The sequence below is a fragment of the Camponotus floridanus genome, unplaced genomic scaffold (genome assembly GCF_003227725.1).
Source record: "Camponotus floridanus strain SB8 unplaced genomic scaffold, Cflo_v7.5 scaffold12, whole genome shotgun sequence".
Lineage (NCBI taxonomy): Eukaryota > Metazoa > Arthropoda > Insecta > Hymenoptera > Formicidae > Camponotus > Camponotus floridanus.
Window position 1 is genome coordinate 1 of NW_020229237.1, and position 22,784 is coordinate 22,784.

Consider the following 22,784-nt stretch of genomic DNA (forward strand, 5'->3'; position numbering starts at 1 on the left):
TTTGCACATCAAATTGTTCAAAATATAACTCTATACTTGTTTGATAAATGGAACGCCTGAATGAAATTGGCAATAAATCATGTTGCCATTCCGATTTTCCGGAAAAAGAGAGCATCATAAATCTGGGCGTTGTTATTTATAGTAATTATATAATTAAGAAACATTAATATATTCGAAAGACGAAAAAAGAATAATTGATGGTACCTAAAAATTATCTACATATTTTTTGCCGTTTTCAAATATTATTTAAAAATATTATATATATATATATATATATATATATATATATTTATATATATTTTATAATCACAAATTAAAAATTATAAATTAAAAATTAAAAACATAAAATTAAATAATTATATTCAAGTTTCATATTCTTTATAATCAAAATTTAAAAAATTTATATATATAATATATATATATATATATTATTATATTGAAATCATTACATATATATTAAGTAAGTATCGCATTATTTGTGATGAGTCATTCAACGTGCCAGACATGATAAAACATTAATATATAATTAATATGTAATTTATAGAATTATTTAATTATATTAAATTCGCAAGCACAAAATATTTTCAACAGTAATAATTTTCTATAAAACATTTTTTTTAATTTTCAGAGAAGCAGATGTTACTTATATTGAAATGTCGATTCTGTTGCACGTAAAATTAAAGTTACTCACTTCATAGCTCAGAAAGTAATACAGGAATGTTCTTATTATGAAAATCCACTTTGCCGTTATCCTCTCTTTAAATGAGGCTATTGTCACATTTCTTGGATTATACGTCACCAATCAGGTATTTTAAGCATTCTTTAGTGCAAAACTTGCTCCCTAGCAAACAATGTGATGGATATATATACATATATATATATATATATATATAATAAATATTTACTATATATATATAATATATATATATATATATAATGTATATATATAGTATATATATACTATATATATACATATATATATATATAATATATATATATAGTAAATATTTACTTTTACACAGTTACCCTCAATGACTCGACCTTGACATAAATTGTCAAGGTCACTGCCCTGAAGAACATCCAAAAGGTTTTAGCGTCGCTCATTGTTTATTAAAAAGTTATATAAGAAGTTTTATAAGGTTCACAGAAATTTTGGACTATGTACAATAATAGACTTTTCATATTGAAAGTTATAAACGAATAAACATATTGAACAACTTTATAATAAACAACGAGCGACGCCTAAAATCTTTTGGATGTTATTCAGTGCAGTGATCTTGACGATATATGTCAAGGTCAAGTCATTTGGGTCTGTGTAAAGTTAAATATTTACCATTATAGCGTACAATTTTTTATAAATAAGAATATTAGGCAAAGATTCCATATTTACAAAGAAAAGTGAATTTTTTTAAATGTTAATTTTTAAGTAAATGCAATATACATAAATAATACAATTTAAAATATTTTTACATTTCTATGTTTCCTTTATCTGTGTGTGTGTGGTGGTGTGTGGTGGTGTGGTATGTGTATGTCAAAGTCACTATGTTACATTTGTCCGACTTTAAATTATTATATATAAAAGAAGAAAAATTATTATTCAGATTCCACATAACATATGTATACATGTAGAAATTGTGTAATAAGATAATTTTGCTATATAATATATATTAAGAATTCTGAAAATATTAATTTTAAAATTATATGTTGAGTAATCATTTTTGTTATTAATATTATATATTTATAAATTATTTATTCTATATTTTAAGAGTATACGAGTATAAGAGATTTTTTTACATACACATAGAAAGTAAGAGCTGTAATGCATAATGCTATTGTGTGTTGAATCTAATATTAATTAAGTAAATACATTTAAATACTATTTTCTATAGACTATCCCAAGTACTCGGATGATGGACTTGTTTGTGGTACAAATTCAACAAGAATCCCTTCATTTCGATACTGAATATAATACATCACTTTATAATACATCATTCAACATTTCTTTTGAACATTACAGTTACATTAAAGGTATGATAATATAAATAAAAATTGATTATAAGTAAATTTTTTTAATTTATGATCAATTAATACCTTTTTATATAAAAATCTCTATTTTTATTACATATTCTTGTAGATTACCTCGAGAGATTTTCAAAACGCTATAACAGAGTATTTTTTCATTGAGTACTTTTCAAGTTATATCTTAATTTTACTTAAACTATAAAATATCTAGTAAAATATTTATTTTTCAATTATCTTACCTTAATAATTTTATGTATTAAATAATGAGATGAATCAATTGGTTTTAAAGAAAAAACATAGTTGTTTTTAAGAAAAAATATAATTGTCAATTGCAAATTAATGTGTTTCATATCAGTTTCGTTAAGAAAAGTATTAAAATTGTCAAACTTTAACTTGTTATATCTTTTAAACTAGTGTCGTCTCTTGTTTACTTTTTTGCGCGAAATTATTCAGGATAACTTCCTCTATAACATATTCAAATGATGATAAAATCGATGTAACGTTTTATGTACTTTTACCATAATTATTGATTATTGAATTATTATTTACTATAACTATTATTTTATTCATATTCTGATGTAAATTATATAATTATAGTATCCGGCATATTGCGTAGATTACAAAAACTGATTACTAAAGAGATATTTTGGCAGAGTATCCGTATATATGTAAAGGACAAGTAAGTAATGCACCATACTACTATAATTACTATTTTTATTTAAATTAAATTTATTTTTCTTTTTAAACTTACATCATTTCTTATATCATTATTTATATATATATATATATATATATATATATATATATACATATACATTTATATATACATATACATATATACATACATATATACATATATATATATATATATATATATATATATACATTAAAATGGCTCACCCTGTGTATATATGTATGTATATATGTATATGTATAATATCTTTCGTTAACACATCAATAAATTTTGTATAAATTTTATAACTTTAGCAAGCCAACTCTGAACTATTTTGGTGAAATTATGAAGAATCTTTCGTACAATCAAAAGTCTACATACAAGTCTACATACAATTTAACTCGTATAAAGGAACTAACCACTATGCTGCTCAAGTCTCCAATAAAACGAATATATTATACTGTAATGGAAGTAGTACGAGATTATAAAACTTATTATTATTCTATCAAACCAATAAAAAGGTTGATATCAAATTTAAATAAGTCGGCGGATGATTACATATCGGATTCTACAGAGTTGAATAACTCTATGATATATAATATAGGACCGCTTGACTTTCTGGTATATAATTCAAAAGAATCTGGTAAATTTGCAATAAATTTATTACATTTTATAGTGTTTATCACACATTGGAAAGAAAGATTTACATTATTAAAAGTGTTATTCATTATATTATGTATTACATACATTACATTTATTATACATTATATATACATACATACATTATATATACATGCATACATACGTACAATTATTAGAAATATTCAATTTTCATGCAAAATGATTTTATACCTAATATAATATACAATTTGCATTTCCATTTATGTTCACTTTATGATACATTTTTTATTTCTGTTAATGAACAAAAGTATAAGTACAAAAGTATAAGTACAAAAGTATAAACAGATACTTGTACTGATAAACCCTTTGAAAGAATTATATATATATATATATATATATATATATATATATACAATTTATTTATATTCGGCAGGATATTATCGAGTCAATTACGATATCGAGAACTGGCGAAGAATTACAAATTATCTAAATTCTAAAAATTATAATAAAATACATGTTTTGAATCGTGCTCAAATTATCGATGACGCTTTCCACTTAATGATAACAAACCAACTTAATTCAACTGTATTCTGGAATATTACAGAATATCTATCACAAGAAACAGACTACGTGGCATGGTATCCTATGTTCAAAGCTTTAGAATATCTGTCCAATATCTTTCTATTTCAGGAAAAAATATATATTGAAATCAAGGTAATAACACAAATTATAAACAATGTCAATAGTGATGTCTTCAACATACTAAAACATATTACTTATTGCACATATTAATATTGTATGCATTTATAACAATAATTATTAAGTGCTTGTCAAAAAGATACATACACTAAAATACAGTATAGGCCAAAAACATATCACCTTTATGTTTTTTGAGAGTAACTTAACTCAAAATGAATAACTTAATTCAAAGTGTATATATTTTTATCTAGTCACATGTTTCAATAGTAGGTATAATATAGATTATTTAACAATAGACTTTTCATTCAATAATGAACACAGCTACTTAAGAAAAATTAATTAAATATATACACTTTGAATTAAATTATCCTTAAAAAAGATGATATATTTTTGACGGGTACTGTACATGTAATTAGAAAAAATTTGATTAGATAAAAAGGTTTAAATATACATATTTTAGATGAAAGATAAGTATATTTGTAAATTAACATTCAAATAGTGTATGTACTAATATTATAAGAAATTCGAGAGGAAAAGGGAGAAAAGTTGTTATCATTTTTAATCACAGCATAATATTTAAAATGACGATTTAAATATTATTAATTTTAAGATAGAAAGTTAGTAGGACACATATATATATTAATTATCTATGTGTTTAATACACAAAAGAATTAACAAATTATTAAATTATATTATACAATAGATATAATGTCTACATTTATACAATAGATATAATGTCTACATGTGTACAATATATGCATGCATGCACTTCTGTATGTTTATTTTGTAATATGAACATGTATTAAGCATGTGTGAATGTGCACGCAAGAAAAATTCAAATTTGTGTAAACAAATTTGTATAATTACGTATATATAAGTATAGCTATATAAGATAGATATCTTTATGTGAAATGAATTCAGAGCTGTTTACAAAGACAGAATGTTTTTAATATATAAACCATCTTAATATGTAAAATACAATTACGCAAGATATCTTTCTATATAACAAAGTATAATGCAAAAATCGAAAAATATAAAATTTATATCAAGTAACAATATAAATACATATAAATACATATATATGTACATATATATATATATATATATATATATTTATATATTTATATATTTAGGTGAAAGTGCTAATCTTACTAAACAAGTTGCTTGATTCACTTAAATACAATGAACTTGATTCTAATGAACACGATCTTACAAAGAGTTTGAGAATGGAGGCTGCGAAATGGGCATGTAATCTTGATGGTCGCATATGCATAGAAACAGCCCAACATAAATTAAATCGATATCTCGAAGATCCCGAAAACAACACGTAATTTTTTTTGTATATTCTCGGTTATTTTAATTTGATTGTTTTGTAGATACATGTGCAATGTTTATTACATTATTTGATCAAAATTTAAATTTATTATGTTATGTTATAAAATAATAATTTGTTAAATTATTTAATCAAAATATAAGATTAATATGAGCAAAACTTTTATATGAGAATTTTGAAATCTTTTGTTAAATCTCGTAGGATTTTGCCATGGTGGGAAGAATGGACATACTGTCAAGGTTTAAAAATATTATACTATTCTCTTGACATTGAAGATTCTCCTACCAATAAAGAGTCTCCTTGGTGGAGAGTATATCATCTGGGAAAAGAAAAATTTAAATCTAAACTTTTAAAATTCCTCTCTTGCCCTGAGGATTCAAAATTTATCAAACCATATCTTAATCTAATAAAAAATGACAGTACAACATCGATTATATTTTTAAAAGATTTTTCCGATAAAGATTATATTAATTATTTTCTTTTTACTATCGCGAAGCATGCAAGGAATCCTGTAGTACTCGACTTCATATTAAAAGAACTTGAGAACATAAGACCTAGGTAATACAGCTTCCTTTGTAATATATATCTATCATTCAACAATTTATGTATGTATCAATAAATTTATTATTTTACTGTTATAGACAAATCAGCGAGTATGCAACATTAACTGTAATTATTAATCATGTGTATTCCACACATCAACTCGAAAAGGTAAAAATTGCATGTGCTTATGCATATATGTGTGTGGGGGGGGGGTGCGCGCGCGCGCGTGCGTGCGTGCGTGTGTGTGTGTATAAAATAAATAACCATGATGCGACATCAAATATTGCTGTTTAATATCATCAAAATAATCTGTTTTAGATAAACGACTTCTTCACAAATAAATTTTTTAACGTAACGCAAGTTCAATTAAATGAATGTAAGAAGTTATCGCCTTTAAAGGAAAGAAATATGAAAATAAAGGTAAATTTTATGAATATTATTATACTAATATTTCATTTATTAATCATTAATTTTTTGCTTTCATACAGAATGTATTAATGTTACAGTATCCCAAAGTAATCAAAAATTAATGTCATTTAATTTTTTTTATAAAATAAGCTTAGTTTTATTTCTAATTTTCGAAAATATATTATTTTGGAAATATGTAATTTTTAATGAATGAGAAAGTGAAGAAGAGTGTGCGAGCAAGCAAAAACAAAAGAGAAAGAGAATTTCTTTACTTGGAAATTTTAGTGAAAATCGATTTATATAAATTTTAGAAAGAGAATTTACAAGCTTCAACATATTATATTTAAATCTTAGTCAGTCTAGATGTTTAGCTTTTAGTTAAATAAATAAATTTAAATGTTTTTCAATATGATTGAGAAAATATTACGTAATGTGATTCGCACTTTAATATTACGAGCCACTTGTTTACTAAAATAAAAATTTAACAAAGATGGATAAGTTAAGAAAAATTAATGCACTTGTTAGATATAATAATTTTAATATTATAATATGATAATGATATTATCGTTGTGACAGCTGCAGCTCATGTAAATTTCTAATTTTATTTTTAAAATCTCCAATTCTAAATTTTGATTTTTATTTGTTGAAAGTTATTTGTACAGTATTATTTATAAGCATTCCTTGCAAACAAAAGAATTGTTAAGTAAAATATAGTGCAACACAATGCATATAATATAATAGAACACATAGTACAATAGAAGAATGATTTTATTCTCATTTCAGCAAATTTGTAATTTTCATAATCCATAATTATTATTTATTCCTATTATATTTAAGATTATTATTATTATTATATGTATTATATATATGTATTAAATGTATTAATATTATATATATATATAGACACACACACATACACAAGATAATATTTAATATAATATTTAATATAATATTTATTAATAATTATTGGCTAATACTTAATACCGATATAATCTGTTTTAGACAAGCAACATCACACAATCAGCAGTATATTTCAGATGTATGCAGCAACATACTCCAAATATTGAAAGCAACATACAAATGCAATATATTTCAAATATTGAAAGCAAGATACAAATGCGCTTTTTCGAAATCAAAAGTCAACAGAATTACTTTCAAAATTTTGTCAAATATTCAGAGGGGTTTTTTCAGGAAAGCAACGCATCAATAAATCCGTCTTGGTTATGCTTAGTTTTGGGTATTACGTTATGCTAGTAACTCATTATCATTACCGTTACCGTTACCGTTACTAAGAAAGTAACGATTCGTTACTTTTACGTTACTTTTTATAATACAAAAATTAAATTAATTTATTTTAAAATATAATTATTACTTTTATATATTTGAAAATTATAAGTTAATCCATCATTGATGTTCTTCATATTCAATTTTTCATTTATTGTAATTTAGAAATTTTAGATTTATGAATACAGAGAAAACATTATGCATGTATATAATTTTCTAAAATATTTATAAACTGTTTTGTAATAGGCATAGATTTTTCAATTACTAAGGAGATACTATCCAGGATTACAGAATTAAAGTAACGATAAAAGTAACGGTTAAATTCGTTACCGTTACTGTAAAAATGTAACGACGTTACCGTTATCGTTACAGACAGAAAAAAGTAACGATCGTTACGGAAAAAAAAATAACGGTAACGAAAACGACATTATAAGTAACGCGTTAACTCTTCGCAACTGTGCAAATATCAACAATAACCGTTTAATAAAAGTAACAATTGTGACACGAATACATCTTCTATATCTTTGTTACAAATAGCTTTTTATAATGTTTATAGTTTTCGATTTATTATTTATGCTCATGTGCGTTAATAATATATAATTAAATACACGTGCATTTACAAAGATACTTTGTGGCCTGCAATTAACCGGTATTTTCATTTCTTTATTAACATGAAATAACGCAAAATGTTAATTATCGACAAAGAAAAATAAGAGAAGGAGAACACTATTGTATAACGGACGGAGGAGATTTTGTCATTTTTATCCGTACTTTTATTCCATAAACAAATTTTTATCAGAGAACGCAAACAAAAAAATGCATGGATAAATAAATGTGCACTTGAATAATAAATGTAAAAAAAATATACAAAACGCATAAATATATATAATATACATTTTTATATTATAAAAGTTGTTATAATTAAAAAAAATTCTTGCGAGACTCGAACCCGCAACGTTGGAAATATAAATTCTAGTACTCTACTGCTACGCGCTGTTCGATTTGAGGTCTTACTTTGCTTATACTAAACTGAAATTTTTTAATGTTTTTATTTTGTAAACGGTAAAGAAGCGCATTTTATCCGTTTACAGGTATTCATTTTATATGCTACCCAACGATACACCGAGTTTCGGCGAAATCGATTGATATCACACTGTGACCTCCCCTTGTCAGTCTTCTCTCTAATATTAATTATTAATATATTTAATATAATATATTATTAACATTCTATTTCCTTTTTTATTTCTATTCCGGACATCCATTTAAAATGATCGATTTCCTTTATCCTGCATTAAATTTTGTAATATAATTATATATATATATATTTAATATAATTGTTTTTGTTATACATAATTACATATTTTGTAATGTATTTATGCAATTGCAAGTTAATTGTAATTTACTATAGATATATAAATTATAATTATGTAATATGTAATTATATATAATGCATGTTTTATATACGTATTATATTTTCTCTTTAGGAAACTGTTGGAAACTCTGCATTAAAAGAAAATAAAAATAAAACAAAAAAGTACTTAAGATTCCGTTCGGCTAATGAAATGGTCATATATTTTCAAACTTAAGAATAAGACTGTAAATATCGGGCGTAGTTACTGATGCTAAATAGAACGAAGGGAGTCAGACTAAGAGAGATATCAAAACTATAAAAATGGATTATATTCACATTTATAAATATCATACATATCAATTTAACTTTTATCACTTATAGTTCATTTTAAATCAACAAATATAACGTTTCTGTACTTTATAAAAAACTATCTTACACACAAATTACAACAAATTATAACAAATTAAAATTAAACTTTTCTTATTGATTAACAATTTAAATGTACAAAGAACCATCAGCAGGACCCAAATATCTCATAGAAATTAGTATTACGTCGATTAAGGTCCATACACCCAGTCCACCAAAACTAAATAGCTTGCCAATATCTTCTTGCCAGTGTCCTAAATAAAACCTATAATAAAACATTTAATAAATATTATATTAATAAATTGTAATTAATTGATTATCTATGTTTTAGATAGTACTTTTTTGCAAAATCACCTGTCAGCACCAAATTCTCCAAGAGTAATGCTCAATATCAGAGCTATAGACCATCGATATCCAACTGTCCAATTGCAAGGCAAGTTTTTCATAAACTTTCGTCTGCCCAGGCACAATACATCATCATTTACTGTACAATTTGTTCTACAATAAGAATATTAACAATAAGAATATCTGTTAATATTATTGTAATCAATATAATAAAACTTATGATTAACACACACCTATAATATTGCTGTGGAGATGCTACTGAGCTACAGGAATTTTTCTGATGACACTGATGTTCCCAGTGATCAGTTTGATAACAATATCGACACATATATTTCTTTTGGAAAGTTTTCTTTCCCTGTTAAAAAATAAAGCATTTATAATTTAATATATAAACCTATTATATCTCCATATGTTATATAATTCTAAACTTCTTCAATTAAAAACAAATTTCACATACTATGCAATCACCATGTTCCATAACAGAACACTGTGCATCATAAACAGCACCATATACACAACTATAATTAAAAATGCATTTTAGACATTCTCCGCTCAGTTCAATACAAGGTATCCCACTTGGACCACACAAACCAGTTAGTTCCTCCTGCAATTTAATAATTCAATTTATATCGCTATACAAATCATCAATACTATCATCACGCAATACATCAATAGAAATTGAAAAGTTTCACCTTTTTGCTACTGTAGGCTGGTGTAGTATTTACATTAGCTTCTTTTAGTGTAAAGGCGCTTAGAGTATCTGTAACAATTCGCATTAACTATTAGTATACATGTATGTGTACAAAAAAATATATATTTTAACACTCCTACATTAATATATTTGACAAATCTCTAATAACTTTTATATTCAGACTGCCTAAATTTTATTAAAATTCATGTGAGAGTTTGTTGTCACTTTATATAATAATTGACAAGTTTGCTCACCATGACCTGTATGTGTTTCCTCGGCGGAGGTTGACAGAAGCGCTATAAAGAGGAATATCACGTTCCTCGAATTGATCCGAACGACGCGCATCCTGCGCAAGGATTCGTCTCACCAGGTGCCGGATATACCACTCGTCAAAAAAAACTCGCTACATCAATTTATATCTCAGTTTTCGTGTTTATCCATACTAAATACATGAAGTCAAGAAAAGCGATAGCGTCGAATATATTTGGCGTCAATTATCCTCGATACATTTGACAGGGAGGGAGTGTGTCGAAGTCATCTGTCTCATCGCGATCGAACACAATTTTCTTGTTACTATTTTTTCGTATCGCTCTGCATAAAATCACCTACAAATGCAAGTACAAAATGCGGAAATATGTATGTATGTACAATATCTATGAAACGTGTGCTAATAGGAGAAACAACATGGTGTAACCAATTGGATTCGTTACTTCGTTTATCCTATATATACATATATTTAACTTCATCTCTTCTGCCCCGTACCTTGTTTGTATAAATTCCTTCAGATTTTTAATCATGATCTGGAAGAGTGATATTAATAATATACTGAATATATCGAGAAATACATGATAAATGTTATGATATGAATAAGTGTCCAACACGCTTCTACATCAGATACATCACGACAGAATTTACGAAGTAATCGTTCTTTGAAAGTCACATCGATGAATAAAACAAAACAAGATAATAAAAAATAAACAAATATAACTTCGAAAAAATATAATTCGAAAAAACAAATCATTAAATTCATAATAATTAATTCGCGATTCTTTAATATCGAAGGTGATCGTTAACTTTGTAAAGTTAATATTTAATCGTTGACTTATCACATCGAATCTTCACTCTCTTATTCGACATTTCTTTATATTTAATTAGCAATATTTAGGAATATTATTTGACGAGGGACAGCAATAAAATTCTTTTGTTAAAATGATAATCTTATTATTTACGCGTATAAGGACGCGAAGAGAACGCGGAAAAAACACGGTATTTTCGCAATCATAATTTAATAATTTATTTTAAAAATATTCAGTTCCGCGCGATGTGGAATTCATAAATAAGCTAACGGAAAGCATATCATTACATTTATGACTTTCGATATTCGAACTCAATTTTGACTTCTCGCGGGAAGACTCGAATCGTTCGTCGAGAATCGATCCTTCAAAACGCAATTGTATAATTTTTACAATTAGTGATATTAAATATTAAAATCGCTTTGATTGTGTGCGTGCGAAGATACGTTCATAAGTCTGAATCTGAATCATATAATGAAGGAAAACGAAAAATGCCACATTTCTAGCATGTGATTATCATTTCTCGAGATTAACTACATCGATTTTATTCAAACTGGTCGCAATCGAAAGCTTGTATTATATAAGAAAAATGCCATTAGATTTTTTACTACTAATGTTTTTTTAATTTAATAATAAATTATATGGCAAAATTTTTGGAGCACTCTATCTCTATAATATTTTTATTCCACATTATGAAAAAATCTTTCTCAGTTTAAATTTAAAAATCTGTTTCGTTATAAGAAAGACACGATGATTGATTTAATCGATTTGAGGGATTTTTTGTTGTTTTATTTGTATATCCACAAAATAAATTTGAAAGAGTAAACAAAAACCTAAAAAATAATAGTTATACATTATATTGTCTTATATACGATACTGTAATATTATACTCTAGTCATAAGTTACGTTTTTTCGTTGCCGGGAATTGCTTACATATCATTTCTCGATCAAAACGATGCCGGGATTTGCTTACATATCATTTCTCGATCAAAATGTCTGTTACGACCTCAGAAGTTGTGTGTTTACATGACACACATATTTATTACAATATCGCGTATCCCTGTTGTTAGTCTTTGGAAGTTTCTTGAGATATTAAGAAGGCATAACTGTGCATATATATTTTTCTTATTACACTGATAATGAATAAAACATTGATTTATTGTGGTTATTTCTTATAAGAGGACATACATTGGCATACATTTTGTGATATATTTCAATATACAGAGTAAGTCGTTAAAAAATGAGTTTATTTCTATGTATTTGTTTTAATTTTTCCTTTTCCATTAAATCATGATAGAGACAATGCTTTGTTTAATTTGTCAGTTTGTACTTTCTAACAAAAATATATTTTTGTAGATATCTAAGAAAGTAGCATCATGTTTGTAAAACTGTTATTATATAGCAGTTTAACAATCATTGTACCGGTCTTTTCAATCGACTGCCAGATAAGCAAACTAAATGAAAGAGTCATGCTTGTGCAATCATACTATATAATACCTAAACAATATGATATCTTTCTTGCATCATTTACTACAAATAATTTTTTTATCGGCAAATGTAATATGAGTATTGAGATATTACAATCAAAACGTAGCATATACTTGTCTATAGACATAAAACATGTTATCGATATAACGGTGATTAAAGATCCAAAATATTTTCACGGAGAAATAATTCCTTATAAACTGGTAGATTGTTTGTATGATAATGAGAAGAACATTACCGAATATATATTCTTAGATAATTTTTTGCCAGATTATTACATCATAAAATTAGAATATATTATAACTGATGCAAATCAAAAAAAGATTTATACAAAAAATGAACAATCGTAAGTAACTGTTGAAATATTAAATATGTAGTAACAGGTAGTTACAGGATGACACAATCCTTGTACAGCATTCTATTTATAAAAAAGTGTTTTCTAAGAAAAGATTTATATAAGTGCCTATCTGAAATGTGTCTATCTGAAAAGTTTCCAATCCTATTAGATTAAATTATAAATACAAAGGCATATATATGCCTTTGTATTTTTAATTTAACCTAATATATATCCTATTATATGTTTCTTAGTAACAAATTTTGCAACTTATTACCATTATTATTAATATGAATGTAAACTGCAAATAAAAATTTTATTAAATCAGCAATAATGCATATCTTATACAACATTTTATCTTCAACTATCGGACAAATTCAAATATTCCGGTAGTGTTTTGAATTGTTTTCAAAATTTAATAATAAAATTCTGAAAGATTTATGTTTATGTTTTTATGGAACTTGCTTATTTGATATTTAATATTTTGGCAAATATTTTATTTTTACACTGTTTACTAATACCAAACTTTAAGAAATCATTATTAATATTTAATTAAATATTAATATTATATATATATATATATATATAGATATATATATATATATATATATATATATATATATATATATATAATATTGATACTAAAATGTTAATTATTAAATATTAACTATTTATTTTGTATCTGTATATTCTAAAGTAAACATTTCATGACCATTATGTTTTACTAATGTCAAAATACTTTCAAGATCATTATTAGATTACATAATGTTATACGAGATAAAGAACAAAATAGTAAGAAGAACTCAGCTTTAATTTTCTATATGTATTGTTCTTATATATAAATTGCATTCCGTATAACTTCTCTTTATTCAATTTTTAATATGTATTCTATGTAATTGTCGAAAATTTATTATCATTAATTCATATTTCTAAATGTGATAGGTTGGTAACATATGTTGATACTATTGGGACCCAACACATGGTTCCAAGTTTGCCCCGATTTTCTTCGAACGAGTCCGAACTTCTTTTCTTCTCGCCCGCCTATAATATTATTATAGAACATCAATATTATAAAGTTTTATCAAATATACCGATACAAAAAAACGTAATGAAGAAAAACTTGATGATAACACATTTTCATACGTTTGTAAGACCTAAATATTTTGTATTTCTGGCCAACCAGACTGATATATTTTTCATGCCTGGTTCAAATCACAGTAAAGTCAGGGTTGATATGTGGTGTGGAATGCACTGCGCATTTGCACATCAAATTGTTCAAAATATAACTCTATACTTGTTTGACAAATGGAAACGCCTGAATGAAACTTGGCAAATAAATCATGTTGCAATTCCGGATTTTCCGGAAAAAGAGAGCATCATAAATCTGGGCGTTGTTATTTATAGGTAATTTATAATTATAATTTATAATTAAGAAACATTAATATATTTCGAAAGACGAAAAAAGAATAATTGATGGTACCTAAAATTATCTACATATCTTTTGTCCATTTTCAAATATTATTTAAAATTATTATATATATATATATATATATATATATATATATATATTTATATATATTTTAAAATCACAAAATTAAAAATTAAAAATTAAAAATTAAATAATTATATTCAAGTTTTCATATTCCTTATGAATCAAAATTTAAAAAAATTTATATATATATATATAGTGAAATCATTACATATATATTAAGTAAGTATCGCATTATTTGTGATGAGTCATTCATACGTGCAGACATGATAAAACATTAATATATAATTAATATGTTAATTTATAGAATTATTTAATTATATTAAATTCGCAAGCACAAAATATTTTCAACAGTAATAAGTTTTCTATAAAACATTTTTTTTAATTTTTAGAGAAGCAGATGTTACTTATATTGAGAATGTCGATTCTGTTGCACGTAAAATTAAAGTTACTCACTTCATAGCTCAGAAAGTAATACAGGAATGTTCTTATTATGAAAATCCACTTTGGCCGTTATCCTCTCTGTTAAATGAGGCTATTGTCACATTTCTTGGATTATATGTCACCAATCAGGTATTTTAAGCATTCTTTAGTGCAAAACGTGCTCACTAGCAAACAATGTGATGGATATATATACATATATATATATATAGTAACTATATATATATATATATATATATATATATATATATACTATATATATATACTATACTATACTATATATATATATATAGTAAATATATATATATATATATATACCTATATATATGGTAAATATTTACTTTTACAAAGTTACCCCCAAATGACTCGACCTTGACATAAATTGTCAAGGTCACTGCCCTGAAGAACATCCAAAAGATTTTAGGCGTCGCTCGTTGTTTATTAAAAAGTTATAAATAAAAGAAGTTTTATAAGGTTCACAGAAATTTTGGACTATGTATGTACAATAATAGACTTTTCATATTGAAAGTTATAAAGGAATAAACATATTGAAGAACTTTATAATAAACAACGAGCGACGCCTAAAATCTTTTGGATGTTATTCAGTGCAGATGATCTTGACGATATATGTCAAGGTCAAGTCATTTGGATCTGTGTAAAGTTAAATATTTACTATTATAGCGTACAATTTTTTATAAATAAGAATATTAGGCAAAGATTCCATATTTATAAAGAAAAGTGAATTTTTTTTAAATGTTAATTTTTAAGTAAATGCAATATACATAAATAATACAATTTAAGATATTTTTACATTTCTATGTTTCCTTTATTCTGTGTGTGTGTGTGTGTGTGTGTGTGTGTGTGTGTGTGTGTCAAAGTTACTATGTTACATTTGTCCGACTTTAAATTATTATATATAAAAAATGAAAAATTATTATTCAGATTCCACATAACATATATATACATGTAGAAATTGTGTAATAAGATAATTTTGCTACATAATATATATTAAGAATTCTAAAAATATTAATTTTAAAGTTATATGTTGAGTAATCATTTTTGTTATTAATATTATATATTTTTAAATTATTTATTCTATATTTTAAGAGTATACGGGTATAAGAGATTTTTTTACACGTAGAAAGTAAGAGCTGTAATGCATATTGCTATTGTGTGTTGAATCTAATATTATTTAAGTAAATACATTTAAACTGTTTTCTATAGGCTATCCCAAGTACTCGGATGATGGACTTGTTTGTGGTACAAATTCAACAAGAATCCCTTCATTTCGATACTGAATATAATACATCACTTTATAATACATCATTCAACATTTCTTTTGAACATTACAGTTACATTAAAGGTATGATAATATAAATAAAAATTGATTATAAGTAAATTTTTTTAATTTATGATCATTAATACCTTTTTATATGAAAATCTCTATTTTTTATTACATATTCTTGTAGATTACCTCGAGAGATTTTCGAAACGCTATAATAAAGTATTTTTTCATTGAGTACTTTTCAAGTTATATCTTAATTTTACATAAACTATAAAATATCTAGTAAAATATTTATTTTTCAATTATCTTACCTTAATAATTTTATGTATTAAATAATGAGATGAATCAATTGGTTTAAAGAAAAAACATAGTTGTTTTTAAGAAAAAATATAATTGTCAATTGCAAATTAATGTGTTTCATATCAGTTTGGTTAAGAAAAGTATTAAAATTGTCAAACTTTAACTTGCTATATCTTTTAAACTAGTGTCGTCTCTCATTTACTTTTTTGCGCGGAATTACTCAGGATAACTTCCTCTATAACATATTCAAATGATAATAAAATTGATGTAACGTTTTATGTACTTTTACCATAATTATTGATTATTGAATTATTATTTACTATAACTATTATTTTATTCATATTCTGATGTAAATTATATAATTATAGTACCCGGCATATTGCGTAGATTACAAGACCTGATTACTAAAGAGATATTTTGGCAGAGTATCCGTATATATGTAAAGGACAAGTAAGTAATGCACCATACTACTATAATTACTATTTTTATTTAAATTAAATTTATTTTACTTTTTAAACTTACATCATTTCTTATATCATTATATATATATATATATATATATATATATATATATACATATACATTTATATATACATATACATATATACATACATATATACATATACATATATATATATATATATATATATATATACATTAAAATGGCTCACCCTGTGTATATATGTATGTATATATGTATATGTATAATATCTTTCGTTAATACATCAATAAATTTTGTATAAATTTTATAACTTTAGCAAGCCAACTCTTAACTATTTTGGTGAAATTATGAAGAATCTTTTGTACAATCAAAAGTCTACATACAAGTCTACATACAATTTAACTCATATAAAAGAGCTAACCACTGTGCTGCTCAAGTCTCCAATAAAACGAATATATTATACTGTAATGGAAGTAGTACGAGATTATAAAACTTATTATTATTCTATTAAACCGATCAAAAGGTTGATATCAAATTTAAATAAGTCGGCGGATGATTACATATCGGATTCTACAGAGTTGCATAACTTTATGTTATATAATATAAGACCGCCTGAGTTCTTTCTAGTATATAATTTCAAAGTAACTGGTAAGTTTGCAATAAATATATTACATTTTATAGTGTTTATCACACATTGGAAAGAAAGATTTACATTATTAAAAGTGTTATTCATTATATTATGTATTACATACATTACATTTATTATACATTATATATACATATATACATTATATATACATGCATACATACGTACAATTTTAGAAATATTTAATTTTCATGCAAAATAATTTTATACCTAATATAATATACAATTTGCATTTTCATTTATGTTCACTTTATGATACATTTTTGATTTCTGTTAATGAACAAAAGTATAAGTACAAAAGTATAAGTACAAAAGTATAAACAGATACTTGTACTGATAAACCCTTTGAAAGAATTATATATATATATACAATTTATTTATATTCGGCAGGATATTATCGAGTCAATTACGATATCGAGAACTGGCGAAGAATTACAAATTATCTAAATTCTAAAAATTATAATAAAATACATGTTTTGAATCGTGCTCAAATTATCGATGACGCTTTCCACTTAATGATAACAAACCAACTTAATTCCACTGTATTCTGGAATATTACAAAATATCTATCACAAGAAACAGACTACGTGGCATGGTATCCTATGTTCAAAGCTTTAGAATATCTGTCCAATATCTTTCTATTTCATGAAAAAATATATTTTGATATCAAGGTAATAACACAAATTATAAACAATGTCAATAGTGATGTCTTTAATATACTAAAAACATATTGCACATGTTAATATTGTGTGTATTTATAACAATAATTATTAAGTGTTTTCCAAAAAGATACATATAATAAAATATATGTAGCTAGAAAAAATTTGATTAGATATTTTAAATATACATATTTTGGACGAAAGATAAGTATATTTGTAAATTAACATTTGAATAGTATGTACTAATAATACAAGAAATTGGAGAGGAAAAGGGAGAAAAATTTGAAAATTGTTATCATTTTTAATCACAGCATAATATTTAAAATAACGATTTAAATATCATTAATTTTAAGTTAGAAAGTTAGTAGGAAACATATATATTATTTGTCTGTGTGTTTAATACACAAAAGAGTTAATAAATTATTAAATTATATTATACAATAGATATAATGTCTACATTTATGTCTACATGTCTACAATATATGCATGCATACACTTCTGTATGTTTATATTATGATATGAACATGTGTTAAGCATGTGTGAATGTGCACGCAAGAAAAATACAAATTTGTGTACAAATACATATATGTAAGTATAGCTATATAAGATAGATATCTTTATAAAAAAACTTTAGAGGTGTTTACAAAGACAGAATGTTCTGAATATATAAACCTTCTTAATATGTAAAATAAAATTGCGCAAGATATCTTTCTATATACATAGCAAAATATAATGCAAGAATCGAAAAATATAAAATTTATATCAACTAACAATATAAATATATATAAATACATTTATATATATATATATATATATATATATATATACCCATATTCACCTAAATATATATATATATATATATATATATATATATATATATTTATATATTTAGATGAAAGTGCTAATCTTACTATACAAGTTGCTTGATTCACTTAAATACAATGAACTTGATTCTAATGAACACGACCTTACAAAGAGTTTGAGAATGGAGGCTGCGAAATGGGCATGTAATCTTGATGGTCGCATATGCATAGAAACAGCCCAACATAAATTAAATCGACATCTCGAAGATCCCGAAAACAACACGTAATTTTTTTTGTATATTCTCGGTTATTTTAATTTGATTGTTTTGTAGATACATGTGCAATGTTTATTACATTATTTGATCAAAAATTTAAATTTATTATGTTATGTTATAAAATAATAATTTGTTAAATTATTTAATCAAAATATAAGATTAATATGAGCAAAACTTTTATATGAGAATTTTGAAATCTTTTGTTAAATCTCGTAGGCTTTTGCCATGGTGGGAAGAATGGACATACTGTCAAGGTTTAAAAATATTATACTATTCTCTTGACATTGAAGATTCTCCTATCAATAAAGAGTCTCCTTGGTGGAGAGTATATCATCTGGGAAAAGAAAAATTTAAACCTAAACTTTTAAAATTCCTCTCTTGCCCTGAGGATTCAAAATTTATCAAACCATATCTTAATCTAATAAAAAATGACAGTACAACATCGATTATATTTTTAAAAGATTTGTCCGATAAAGATTATATTAATTATTTTCTTTTTACTATCGCGAAGCATGCAAGGAATCCTGTAGTACTCGTCTTCATATTAGAAGAACTTGAGAACATAAGACCTAGGTAATACAGCTTCCTTTGTAAATATATATCTATCATTCAACAATTTATGTATGTATCAATAAATTTATTATTTTACTGTTATAGACAAATCAGCGAGTATGCAACATTAACTGTAATTATTAATCATGTGTATTCCACAAATCAACTCGAAAAGGTAAAAATTGCATGTGCTTATGCATGTGTGTGTGTGCGTGCGTGCGTGCGTGCGTGCGCGCGCGCGCGCGCGCGCGCGTGTGTGTGTGTGTGTGTGTAAAATAAATAACCATGATGCGACATCAAATATTGCTGTTTAATATCATCAAAATAATCTGTTTTAGATAAACGACTTCTTCACAAATAAATTTTTTAACGTAACGCAAGTTCAATTAAATGAATGTGAGAAGTTATCGCCTTTAAAGGAAAGAAATATGAAAATAAAGGTAAATTTTATGAATATTATTATACTAATATTTCATTTATTAATCATTAATTTTTTGTTTTCATACAGAATGTATTAATGTTACACTATCCCAAAGTAAGCAAAAATTAATGTCATTTAATTTTTTTTATAAAATAAGCATAGTTTTATTTCTAATTTTCGAAAATATATTATTTTGGAAATATGTAATTTTTAATGAATGAGAAAGTGGAGAAGAGTGTGCGAGCAAGCAAAAGCAAAAAAGAAAGAGAATTTTTTTACTTGGAAATTTTAGTGAAAATCGATTTATATAAATTTTAAAAAGAGAATTTACAAGCTTCAGCTTATTGTATTTAAATCTTAGTTAATTTAGACGATTAGCTCTTAATTTCTCAACATTGAAAAACATTTCTCTTAATTTATCAATATTGAAAAACATTTAAATAAATTTAAATTTTAAAAAGTATTACGTAATGTAATTCGCATACTTTAATATTACACGAGCCATTTGTTTACGAAAATTTAATAAAGATGGATAAGTTAAGAAGAATTAATGCACTTGCTAGATATAACAGTTTTAATGCTATAATATTATAATGATATTATCTCTGTGACAGTTACAGCTCATATAAATTTCTAATTTTATTTTTAAAATCTCTAATTCTAAATTTTGATTTTGATTTGTTGAAAGTTACTTATACAGTATTACTTATAAGCATTCCTTGCAAACAAAAGAGTTGTTAAGTAAAATATAGTGCAACAATGCACATAATATAATAGAACACATAGTACAATAGAAGAATAATTTTATTCTCATTTCAGCAAATTTATAGTTTTCATAATCCATAATTATTATTTATTCTTATTATATTTAAGATTATTATTATTATTTTATGTATTATATATATGTAGTAAATGTATTAATATTATATATATATATATATATATATATATATATATATATATATAGACACACACACACACACATACACAAATAATATTTAATATAATATTTAATATAATATTTATTAATAATTATTGGCTATTTACGCTAATACTTAATACTGATATAATCTGTTTTAGACAAGCAACTTAACACAATCAGCAGAATATTTCAGATGTATACAGCAATATACTTCAAATATTGAAACAAAGATACAAATGCAATATATTTTAAATATTGAAAGCAAGATACAAATGCGCTTTTTCGAAATCAAAAGTCAACAGAATTACTTTCAAAATTTTGTGAAATATCCAGAGGGGGAAACGTTTTTTCGAAAAAGAGCGTCAAAAAAGTTGGTACCGTTTTGGTTATGCTTAGTTTTTGGTTATACATCGTCATGCGAGTAACTCGTTACCATTACTAAGAAAGTAACGATTCGTTATTTCTTCTTTACTTTTTATCATACAAAAATTAAATTAATTTATTTTAAAATATAATTATTACTTTTATATATTTGAAAATTATAAATTAATCCATCATTGATGTTCTTCATATTCAATTTTTTATTTATTGTAATTTAGAAATTTTAGATTTATGAATACAGAGAAAACATCATGCATGCATATAATTTTCTGAAATATTTGTAAACTGTTTTGTAATAGGAATAGATTTTTCAATTACTAAGAGGATACTATTCAGGATTACAGAATTAAAGTAACGATAAAAGTAACGGTTAAATTCGTTACCGTTACTACGTAAAAATGTAACGACGTTACCGTTATCGTTACAGACAGAAAAAAGTAACGATCGTTACCGAAAAAAAGTAACGGTAACAGTAACGATATTATAAGTAACGCGTTAACTCTTCGCAACTCAGCAAATATCAACAATAAGCGTTTAATAAAAGTAACAATTGTGACACGAATACATCTATATATCTTTGTTACATTTTGTATAAAATGACAAAGACTGGAGTCTCTCTAATAAAATAAATAATATAAATAAAAATATAAATATGCGGGATCGCTTATTGACAATTTCATTAGTTTTATTTTGTCAAATTTTCCAAAATTCTTTTCTTAACCTAAGGCTTAATTCATAGATTTTCGTTTGCACATTTTCAAACAAATTGCGTTTTTGTTTGCATATAAGTAGAAATAAAGATGTTAGGAAATAAAGATTGGGGAAGAAAGATTATATTTCAAATTAAATTATTATTTTAGATATAATAATTTTCTTTCTTTGCATTTCTATTGTAATCTAAAATTTACAATAGTCGATTATTTCTCTTTGATTTAAATTT

General features: G+C 24.7%; 3 protein-coding genes across 4 annotated transcripts; 2 read left to right on the top strand and 1 right to left on the bottom strand.

Annotated features, from left to right (window-relative positions):
* The first annotated feature begins 2,623 nt into the window (after positions 1–2,623).
* Positions 2,624–7,573, top strand: LOC112639931 (aminopeptidase N-like). The gene is made up of 8 exons (XM_025415324.1): positions 2,624–2,701; positions 3,010–3,338; positions 3,750–4,030; positions 5,149–5,342; positions 5,550–5,906; positions 5,990–6,059; positions 6,210–6,311; positions 7,302–7,573. Exons 2-8 carry the CDS (start codon positions 3,041–3,043, stop codon positions 7,551–7,553), a joined length of 1,554 nt encoding a protein of 517 aa, XP_025271109.1. The 5' UTR covers positions 2,624–2,701; positions 3,010–3,040; the 3' UTR covers positions 7,554–7,573.
* A 1,728-nt stretch (positions 7,574–9,301) lies between these two features.
* LOC109610276 (TM2 domain-containing protein almondex-like) lies at positions 9,302–11,255 on the bottom strand. 2 transcript variants are annotated; one of them, XM_025415327.1, is made up of 7 exons: positions 11,099–11,255; positions 10,591–10,941; positions 10,338–10,405; positions 10,103–10,249; positions 9,879–10,000; positions 9,655–9,798; positions 9,302–9,565 (listed from the first exon to the last, which is right to left on the bottom strand). In XM_025415327.1, exons 2-7 carry the CDS (start codon positions 10,679–10,681, stop codon positions 9,430–9,432), a joined length of 708 nt encoding a protein of 235 aa, XP_025271112.1. In that variant the 5' UTR covers positions 10,682–10,941; positions 11,099–11,255; the 3' UTR covers positions 9,302–9,429. The 2 variants fall into 2 exon arrangements, with proteins under 2 accessions (XP_025271112.1, XP_025271111.1); XM_025415326.1 differs by lacking the exon at positions 11,099–11,255 and having other exon boundaries at positions 10,591–11,066.
* A 1,940-nt stretch (positions 11,256–13,195) lies between these two features.
* LOC112639929 (aminopeptidase N-like) lies at positions 13,196–22,455 on the top strand. Its single transcript, XM_025415322.1, has 14 exons — positions 13,196–13,240; positions 14,171–14,632; positions 15,110–15,290; positions 16,383–16,521; positions 17,112–17,193; positions 17,502–17,833; positions 18,222–18,502; positions 19,383–19,576; positions 19,785–20,141; positions 20,226–20,295; positions 20,459–20,560; positions 20,629–20,655; positions 21,622–21,833; positions 22,144–22,455. Exons 2-14 carry the CDS (start codon positions 14,208–14,210, stop codon positions 22,163–22,165), a joined length of 2,424 nt encoding a protein of 807 aa, XP_025271107.1. The 5' UTR covers positions 13,196–13,240; positions 14,171–14,207; the 3' UTR covers positions 22,166–22,455.
* Positions 22,456–22,784: the final 329 nt, after the last annotated feature.